Genomic DNA, 10,722 nt, shown 5'->3' on the forward strand with positions numbered 1-10,722 from the left:
AATAGCGAGTGAGTAGCATATTATACACACAGAATCGTATTCTATTCCATGCATGTGGACAAGCCACTATCTTCACAAACGTAACTTGCTAAAAGCTGAGTATCTCAAGTTGTGTACGAAGTAATAGTTTCAAGATCTTCAGATGAAATGTTTTACATAGGGAACGGCTGTTTTTACCGTAGATTCTCTTAATCTCATCGTGATAGGGATGAACTGTGATTAATACACTGTCCCGTTGCTATCCCTTGTTTGCTTTGCAATACCCAGCAGGCTCTGAATGGCTTTCTGCTCATTCTAACGTGCGATGGAGAGGTGTTCTTCGCATCGCATACCGTGGAGACCTATCTCGGCTTTCATCAGGTAAGATAATAGAATGCTCGTTTTTGCATGTGCATGTCAAGTCCTTCGTGTTTTGCTGGTCAAGACATCCCCCGCTGCTTGATGTAAGAGCGCCATGTGGCATGAAAGTGACACGCTGTCTGACTGAAAGCGCCCCCATGTTTACACAATGGCACGTATGCATATATCGCCAACTGGAAACGTGTTCGGTGGTGTTCATTAGGGAAGAAGTGGTCAAGCCGTTGCCTGAAGGTGATGATCATACCAATAGATATGTCTCGGTGGCAAACAAATGGCAAATCAATGCTGGACACTCTATTGTCTCACGTCTTGGTTATTTGCAATAGACGGTAATAATAGCTGTTAGTTGATAGCAATTCGATTCTTCGCGCGGGTCTTGCTTTGTCCTTCTAACATAAACATAAAAAAGTGATTATGGATCGGAGCGTATGCATAACGGCTAGGTTAGTTCGTGTGTTGAGGACCCCGCCACAAACGCGGATGTACACAGCCGCCTAAGTCGATTTGGCCCCCACCCCGAGACCTGTGACCCCGCAAGTCGTCGTTATGGAACTAACCTACAGAGTCTTGCTTGGTCAACCGGGCTGCGCGGTTCTGCTCTGCTAAAAGCATCCGCACTAAGAATAAGTCAAGAGGAACTATCGCTGTCAGGACGTGGCTATGATGAACTGGGCCGAGTTTGGCCGACTCGACGACGAGGGAACACAATGCAGCATGGTACGACCGCGTGCAAGCTGATTGCTGCTGCTGCTGCTGCTGCACACTTCGTAGCAACTCGGTCGCCGCCCAACCACCAACTGAGCGCTCGACGGCGTCCCCTCAACAACATCACCCTTGCTCCCCTTCCTCCTCCTCTTCCATGCACTCCTCTTCACATCTCCCAAGGCCTCCCTTTTCGTTGTTCAGTGCGCTGTCTATGTTCGTTGGCCTCAAGGCAAGTGCCCTATATCTCTGATGCTGTTAGCCCGTGACTTGGTCGCTTGCTCGCGAATGACGGCCAGATCGCAAAGGCCAAGAAAGCAGTCAAGGCGCCAGTGGCAACATCGCCTAGCGCATTACGCCTTAGCTTGAGGCTTCCGAAGAGGGAGTGGTTTCGTTCGCGGCTGCTCAATCAGAGGGTGGTGACCAGTACTAGTAGTAATGGTAGTAGGGGGATAATTATAAATAATAAACTCCGCCCGCTTAGGATCCTCAGGGCAAGCCCGTAATACCATTCTCTCGAAGCTCGGTGGTCGGCGCATGGGGCATGTGTCGGATGTGCAGCTTCCCCGCGCTGGCTATACCACCATGGATTGGCCCTTGTTCGTGCACACGTATACTAGCTACTTCCATAGGCCGTTGCTGATTTGGACCATCATGTGATGACCATGTGTGGCGCTGACCGGCCGGCCAGACCAGCCGAAGAGGTAAAAAAGCAGATAGGAAGAAAGGGAGAGGTTGTCTTTGGGTGGCGCTGCATGACGGACCGCGCTGTCGCCGCGAACGCTCTAAGCTTAGCTCTTCGCAGTGAGCCTTGGAGAACGAACCGAGGCTTAAACCATCTAGACCGTGCTCAGTCCCTTGTTTTCGACTCCACAACCTACCCGTATGAATGTAGTTTTTTCGACAGGCCAACCGGTCGCAGAATAAGAAAATAGGTGTGAACTTGCACGATATAACCACCAGGTGGAGATGGCGATGACCGTTTTAGGACATTAAGGCATGAACGGGAAGAAGACACGGGAAGACGGAAGGTAGAAAAAGAAAGGTCTCATTGAACCTTTTCTACTTCGCTTGATTTCCGTAAAAGTGTGGTAAGATAAGGACGAGTAAGAGCTTCTACTGCATTTGACTGGATCATATTAGCAGTAGTTCTTACCTGACCTATTACTTGTTCGAAGAGAAATAAAAATACAAATTGCAAGTGCCTAAAATGGGGCAATGATCAAAGCTGGAAGGAAATTAAGAAGCAAATACCTCTCATCCCACCCGACGGAGTGAATATGCCATTATTTATATCATAAATAATACCGTCTTCACAAGGCTTTCACGAAATCGTGTTGAACGTTACTACTGTTGTTCCTGGTAATGAATATCTGCTTATTATCATAATATTTATGTTATTATCGTAGTAATAACCAAAGAAATTATCTGGCCCATGTTTGAATTATGCGAAAGAAAGCAATTAGTAGCAGCTGAGAAAAAATCGTGTGTTTAAACTTAAATATAGAAGCAAACGAATGAAGTCACAATTTTAAGTACTCAAATATTTAAAGAAAGTAGCTTTTTGCAAACAAAGGAAATGCAATTGAATGTCCTATCTATATACGGTGACTCATAATGAAAGCTACTTGACCTACATTTGTAAATCATGCGGCCTTAATTATGACAAGCGAAACAGCAGCTCTCCTAAGAGTGTGCAAATGAGCGTGAGTATCTTTTCCAGCGCCGGTCGCACAATCCGAGGATTGTGGGCGGCTGGGGAAGTTTTCACGTCGCGAAATTTCTTGAAAATTGGTTGCATACCTCAAATGTCTGCCTTAATCTAGAACGAAGTGTTTCTATTTTTTTTTTTCATACTATACCATCGCAACGCTTGAACTATATCTAATAATGCCTAGATAGTGGATTCTAAATACGTGATATAGGCCAAAATAGTCGTCATAACCTATTACACGCTAATTTTGTTGCACATAAAAAATATGCAAAAAATTAGAACCTCGTTGTGTTCATTTCATTATTATTGTGTTGTCTGAAATCAAATAAGTGACGCATATACACAATGTCTTTGTAGGTTTATTGAAGTCTTTTCCTCCTCGACAACTTCCTTTACGTTGGTACATGCGTTTTTAATGGCAAACGTCTTGGTACAGTTTACCCTTCACGTTCATTGAAATTATATCGTACCTTTGGTATTCAATTCTGCCGTTAAGTCGACCTCACGATTTACACGATATAGTGGGAAACTCTGGTAGCATTATTCTTAGATAAACTGCTGTTTCGGTTGCTCTCGAAATAAATATTCAGAATTTTTGCATTTTCATTACGTTTGGCCTCGGTTCTAACCTGTTAGTTCGTTGGTATTGAAGTTTACGCGGTTGTCCGTTGTGCAATATCCTAGTATTTAATAGTCCTTCTTGGCACAAGCATCTGGATTTCCATGTTCTAATATGTGCTAAAAAAAAAGCGTCAAAACATTGGCTTCTAGCAACAGTTAACCCTAATATTGCTCTGTATCAAGCAGAAGCCAATAGAAACGGCTGATTAAGCTTTGTTAGAATCAAATGTCACAATTTTTAGGATTATGACACTCATCGCTGCACCCACACAACTTAAGAAAGACGCGTAAGTTTAACTATATTGCCATAGTTTTTTTACGCGTTTAATTATCCAGCCAACGCTTAGATTTCAAATATAAAATGCCTACACTTGTGTTACTGAATAGACCGACTTTATCCGGCACTAATATTAGAGACAGCTTCGAAGCTGTGCTTGCATGGCAGAGACATGTAGTAGTTTCCTAACAGGAATCCTAACGTTCTATACAAAATGTATGTATATATATATATATATACGTACGGTCAGACCTACTGAGCACTTGATCGCGCATGAACTTCACACATGAGCCTCCTAATGCATAAACTCAGAAGAAATAAGATTTCAATAAGAAAAATTAACAAAAATCAAAAATGATTTGTTTTTCAGTCCGATATTTGTCACCAGAGTGTCTACGAGCTAGTTCATTCTGAGGACCGCGAAGAGCTACAGAGGCTTTTAATGTGGAATTCGCAGTTGCCCGCAGATCGGGCTAACATTTCTGTGCAACATATGCTTCAGTCGTCAGGTAACTCCCAATTACAACTTACCTTGTAACAATTTTTCTCCGTCAATACAGAAGAGCGGAGGTGTGAGCATACAAAAAATGCTACATTAAGGTGGTAGCGTGTGCCTGTGTATTCCGCTATTTACGTATTCAGTAGCACAATAAGAGACGAATTATTGAAAGCAAACCAGCCGCTTTGTTAATGTAGCGTGCCGTGGATAGTAACTTCGAACATTATCGTCGTGTTTTGAACTTTCAGAACTTCACCGGCATTTAGACCGAAATTTTACAGTTCGGTTTCGATGCCTTCTTGACAACACTTCAGGATTTCTCGTAAGTTCACAAAATCGGTTATACTTTGCTATGCGTTAAGTTATTATTGCCAATTACTAATACGTGAATCGTATATAGTCACTTGCTGCTAAAAATACCTTCGAGTAAGAAAAAAAAAAAAGAACCTTCGAGTCATTTTTTTTTCACAAAAAATCATATCTGTATTGTGCGTATACGGACATACACGTGCCTGTGATACTTGTTTCTGATCGGTATCGCTCCTTGCCATACAGCGTTTGGATATTCAGGGCCGTATCAAAGTACTTCACGGACAAAACCATAAAACGGAAGATCCACCCCTGGCACTGTTTGCGCTTTGCACCCCATTTGGACCGCCATCGTTACTGGAAATGCCGCAGAAGGTTAGAAATCGTTTGCTTTCAGGTTCTGTTCCATACTTCTGATAACTAAAACAACTTTTGATTCGCCATAGTATTAGATAATTTCTTTAAGTGGCACTTTGCTCCTAAACTGCAAGCAGACACTCTATCTAAAGTTAGATTGAAGAAATCAATGAACAAATCAAGCTCAGCATCGTTCATGTGATATAGAATCATTGTCAGTAACAGCAAAATCCCTATATATTGGATATAAATGAAGACAAAGCATTGATTCGTCAGAGAAGATGTATGTAGGTTAAATTAGGCATTGCTTGATTTTCTATAGGAGAGCATGTTCAAGTCGAAGCACAAGCTGGACCTGTCGTTAGTATCGATGGACTCGCGAGGCAAAGCGTTGCTCGGGCTGACAGATCAGGACATTGGAGCGATGCGCGGAGGCTATGACCTTGTCCATCCGGACGATCTCGCTTACGTTGCATCTGCGCACCAAGAACGTAAGCTCGATAAATGTTCACCTTTACTTGACCAACTTAAAACATAACATTTGAACATCTAAAGAACGTTTTAACTCATTCAAGCAACATCAAATGTGGTGAGTAAAGAAATTAGCGTATTGTGGTCCGTACAATTGTACATTTTAGGCAGAACACTGCATCAGTACTTTACATTACTGCGTACATTATATCGTTACTCCGTCTTAATGTGTATGTGAAATTTCAGTGTTGAAAACGGGCGCGTCAGGTCTGATCGCGTACCGGCTGAGTGCTAATAGTGAAAACAATGGCACGAGTAGCTGGCAGTGGCTGCAGACAAGTACGCGGCTCGTATACAAAAATAGCAAGCCCGACTTCATACTTTGCACGCATCGGCCACTCATGTAAGTAACTTGTTGCTCAGCTCACCCCACGGCACGGGCTGCACCGCGAAGCGAACAAATTGTGTGCTACTTTAACTGTTTACCACGCATATCGAATAGACATTGACAGCCAACCAGGTGTACATAGATTATATCTTAAGAACAACACTGTATTACAACGATTATGTACATACATCTCGTACAAACAAACAACTAAGCTGATACTTTCCAACAGCTTTCGATATTTCGCCCGTATTCAGACTGCGACATTATTTTTCATTTTTTCTCTTTTATTCAGGGAGGAGGAAGGCCGTGACCTACTGGGTAAGCGGACAATGGATTTCAAGGTTACTTATTTGGATACGGGGCTGAACCAGCTTCTGGCTGGCTCGATCTCGTCACCCGACTCACCTCCGCTACCTGATTGTACTACAGTGGTGAACAGCAACGGTTGCAATAATGGTACAACCCGAATTATTAGCAACGACAGTGCGAGTTCCGAAAAGCCTCGAAGAAAGTACAAGAAGGATAGTGCTGGAAATAACAATAATAATAACAATAACCACCATCACCACCATCATCATCATCACGCGATGCTCGGGTCACACGCACCCAGCTCGGGCGGAGGTAGCAAGAAGCGAAGCAACAAAAACCCTCATTCACCTGACAGTTGTGCGCCACCACCGATGACGCCTATGGCAATGACCGCTGCAGCGATGCAATTGCCCACCGCCGCGACTGCTTACCACTTATCCGGAGTATCCACAATGGACCATTCTGACCCCGCTGCGTACAATGCCTCGATGTATCCCAGTCCCTATACACACCCTGAGCTCGGCGGTTACACGGCGGCCACGCAGGCGAATTTTTTGTTTGACAATTCACGTTCGTTTCTAACGGCGCCAGCCGACTTTCTACACTATCGACACCACCCCCTGAGCGGATACTATCCGACAAGCGACTATCCGCCGCCACCGCAGCACTATTCTCCATTCCCAGGTAACGCTGCCACATACGAGCATTCCAAGGAGACGCTCGACACACCGCCAGGTATCGCTGGACACGGCAAATACCAGCATGATTCGCCGCCAGCGTCATCACCGTATCATCACCATCAGCACACGTCGCCCCTATTGGTGCAGCCAACGCCCGGTCACGCTCACTTGCCAACGCTGCTCCCGACTGGAACGACAGAACCGATTCGCGTCAAAAGTCCCGCGTCTCCATTAACGCTCGATTCGACTCGACAGAGCGTGCTGATGTGGGGTCGTGGCGGAGGCGTCGGCATGGGTGTTGGAGTGGGAATGACGGTTGGAGGCGTCGGGGGTATGGCTCACCAGTTGAGTGTGGGCGGAATGACACCACAACCTGCAGTAGGGATGTATGGCGTCTCGATGGAGGTGTCTTCCCCCGGGCACACCGCTGTCGAACTCGCACCACCCCCAGCTGCATACACAGCTGACATGGTTAGCGGGGGCTCTGGAATGAGCGAAACCACTGTCGGAGTTGGTGTAGGTTGGCATCATCACCAGGAGGTGACGACTGCTCCTTGGAGACCGCATCTACGTAAGTTACCTTCATAACAATAATTAATCGTGGACGTTAGTAGCTAGGCCTGGATGAGTAGACGAGAGACGAAAACAGCTCTACGATCCTGTTTTTCTTGTGGGGTTAACTACTGAATGCATGTATACTTTAGTTCATAATAGTATATTGATTGTTTTACTATTTTATGGTTATGTCATGGTGCCTTAGCTTGTTTGGACATACCTCTTACTATGCATTGTTCGAATATTTTATCTTTCAATAATTTGCTGTTTGGTATGCTGATATATAAACCTCTATCCTGAAAACACAGCGTCTGTGCATTTCTGACGGCTTCGAATTTCAGCGGCTGCCCTTGGTTGAGCCATATCGCGTGGGTCCTCAAACAACAAACGGGGCAAAGCGGGCAAGGCACCGGACCACTGCGTTCTCCCGGCGGCGACCAATGGATCTTCCACCTCCCTATCGCTATGCTTGTTCTATAGCTGCTCTGCCCTTACTAGTCACTTACTAGAAATATCAAAACTAATCATAAACAGGAAGAGCACACGCGCGGGCGAAGGCGGAGACTTGACGTTTGCGGCAGCGTGAATGAAGCAAAGCGATGCTATTTGATGCGACGGTTCTGTACATACATACATTCATGTAATATAGCAGACACCCTTATTACTGCATGTGAAAAATAAAGTAATTAAAATAAAATCTGTCATACTAAGACGACATACGAGTGTCGTAATATATTCTAGATTAATCACATAGGAAAGGACTAAACAAATGACGATTCTGAACGACGTCCGCCCGTTTCCAATATTGAGAAAAGATTCAAGCAGCGTGACCAACGAAGGGAAGCTAATCGTACTGCTTTCCTTAGTGCAAAGGCTAGAGCCAGTGGGCGGGAGACAAAATAATTGAGGAGAGATGGCGATTTTTTTCCTAAATGCTACTCTCCATCATTCAGTAAAGACAATGTCCTTTCCACCACCCACAAGAGCACTCGTACACCGCCCAGCACTTCTGCGTGGCTTAGAAACAGAGCCTCGTGTGAAAAAAAGCCGATCATAACAGTGTTAACCGTATTTTATGAGTCTCCTATATTATGCGCGCATAGATTGCAGTAAAAAAGTAAGTGGATCTAAGGTCCAGACAAAGGTCACGAAGTTGATTTATGATCATCACAATAGAGAGCGACCGGTAAATGATACCTATTTATAAATGACGTCTACGGTACAGATCCGCATCATCAGTAGTCGTATTCGAGATGACACAAAACAGTACCCTGAGCTGGTCACTAGCATAAACGCATGTAAATAAAAGCCTTTATATAGGATGTATAAAGTTGATACATATCTCGGACTTCCAAATTATATATCATATCATAGGGCCACCGTAGCTACTTAGTCTGTTTGAATAAGACGCTAAAATGATGACGGATATGAAGTCTGAATGCAACTAGAATTCATAGACACCTTATTGTCAATGCGGTTGTAATAGCTCCAGCAAGATTCAGATGGCTAGGGGCAAGCTGGCGGAGGGGGCTACGGCAGAACAGATAAACGTGATCTACGAAAAACAGCAACAACAGAAACAATAGTAGCCGAAACGGGGCCTTTCTTCTGCGAAAATCGCATACATTCAATTATACGTGTGAACAATCGAGGTCATTGATGATGCCTGCTTCTCAAACTGTTGGCGGGAACGGCGAAGCAAGCGAGGATACACCCTATTTAGGCAGGCGCTACTTGAATGCACCTACGGAAACTACGCAATTACATCGTTAAGAACGAGACAGAAAGAAATAGATGCCGGGCGGATAGAGCAAGAAAAAATGGGCAAGGGAGAATCGATGCGTGTGCGCACTTGAGAGCACCGCCATCCAGCACACGCGTCGCTGGTCAAATTTGTGTGTGTATATAGAGTGTACGTAATTCAGCTAAAACTATCTGATTGATAATACTAGTATGATATTATAATTACTATTACGAATAAAGTTCATATGCCTCCATAGCCTCTGCAACAAAGAAGGGCAATGTTTGGGGGTAACTGAATGAGCTTTGTATTTACCATGAAACGACAACAACGACGAAAGCGATGACCTTATTTACATCTATGTTCTATAAAGTGATGAGCAAAAGAATGTCAATGGTAATTGTGGTTCTTATTATGATGTTATTCAATTTATTTAATTTGGGTCGCCTGTTTCTTTAATGTGTCTAAGTAAAAAAACGTGTCCTAAAAGCTAAGCACTTATCTCGCTCATGACAACAGCATGGTAAATGCGTTACAATAGAATGAGTTGATGTGTTAAATAAAAGTGTATGGCTTAATCGGCGCAACATCAAAAGCTACAATATAATAATACATCATGCCCTTACTATAGCATTAATTATAGTAGCTATAATGATATTGTTATTATTCATTGCCCAGTGCCGTTGTCCGAAGGGAAAGAAAGACGGGACGCATCTAGACCACGATCGTAGAAAATCACTTATAGGGGAAAAGGAGAGAAAGCTTGGCAAACGGAAAAGATAACTATTCTTTTTTTTGTTAGTGGAAACAGCGATTGACGGACCAGCTGTTGACGAATAGAATTTATTCGAGTGAATGTCTGAATGTAAAGTTTAGATAATAATAAAATGAAACGACGACGACAACAACAAATAAATAGATAATTATAATGCACGACTAAAGTTAATGACGTTTTCCTTGGGACACAATGATATATCTCTAAAATGGCAGTATTTACTACGCTACACTTAGACACCTTCTCACTGAAGCGGATCGACGCGTCATTGATGCCAGGCACGGTGCCTGTGTGTAATATCGATGGCTTTCGAATGGTGTCGCATATTGTAGAATTGCAGAACCGATTGTTTCTACAACGACTTCTGAAACCAGGTTTAGTTATTGCGCGGTGGCCGTAGGAAAATGCATTGATCGTTATCTATGAGCTCTGCGTCTTCACAAAAATCATCAGCTCAGACTTATGTAAACGACAAGCGAGATGAAGCTGCTACAGTTTTCATTGATTGTTATAATAGTTAAGATCCCACATTAACGCTATTGCCTTATATGCAAAGACATGTTTAGGCGCGTTGCCGCTTTGAACCCCTTCCTCAGTCTTTTGTGCAATACGTTCTTTACTTTGTCCATCATCCCGAGGACCGAGTACTGGACGCATTGTTGAAGCATCTAAAACGAGCTTCTAAGAACCTTTTAGGACTGGAAACGTTCACCAACAAGACGACAGAAAATAGCGTCCGGTTTTCTTCGCTACCTCGTCCTGTTCATTACGTTTAAACGTATCAAACATTTAGGTAACGTAAAATTTTGCTACTGAAGCATCGAAACAAGTTGCCTTTCAGGCATGCTTATCGTAGTGGTCCTTGCGCCATAAGTGGGGAATACGGTTTGATAAACCATACGAGAATAGAATATATATGCTTTGCAATACTATATATTGAGGCTACGCCTTCGGGAAGCTCATA

At 43.6% G+C, this 10,722-nt stretch overlaps 1 protein-coding gene across 3 annotated transcripts in view; it reads left to right on the forward strand.

The window, feature by feature from the left end:
- Nucleotides 1-9,924, forward strand: part of ss (aryl hydrocarbon receptor spineless) — an 84,356-nt gene extending 74,432 nt beyond the window's left edge. For all 3 annotated transcript variants that reach the window (XM_086984315.1, XM_086984316.1, XM_022798810.2), the window contains exons 4-11: nucleotides 268-360; nucleotides 4,045-4,183; nucleotides 4,422-4,495; nucleotides 4,729-4,857; nucleotides 5,162-5,330; nucleotides 5,557-5,713; nucleotides 5,991-7,258; nucleotides 7,584-9,924. In XM_086984315.1, the coding sequence (XP_086840441.1) occupies nucleotides 268-360; nucleotides 4,045-4,183; nucleotides 4,422-4,495; nucleotides 4,729-4,857; nucleotides 5,162-5,330; nucleotides 5,557-5,713; nucleotides 5,991-7,258; nucleotides 7,584-7,600 (2,046 nt within the window). In that variant the 3' untranslated portion in view covers nucleotides 7,601-9,924. The remainder of the gene's footprint in view (nucleotides 1-267; nucleotides 361-4,044; nucleotides 4,184-4,421; nucleotides 4,496-4,728; nucleotides 4,858-5,161; nucleotides 5,331-5,556; nucleotides 5,714-5,990; nucleotides 7,259-7,583) is intronic.
- The last annotated feature ends 798 nt before the right edge of the window (nucleotides 9,925-10,722 follow it).

Source organism: Varroa destructor, unplaced genomic scaffold, assembly GCF_002443255.2.
Source record: "Varroa destructor unplaced genomic scaffold, Vdes_3.0 BEIS01000003.1, whole genome shotgun sequence".
Lineage (NCBI taxonomy): Eukaryota > Metazoa > Arthropoda > Arachnida > Mesostigmata > Varroidae > Varroa > Varroa destructor.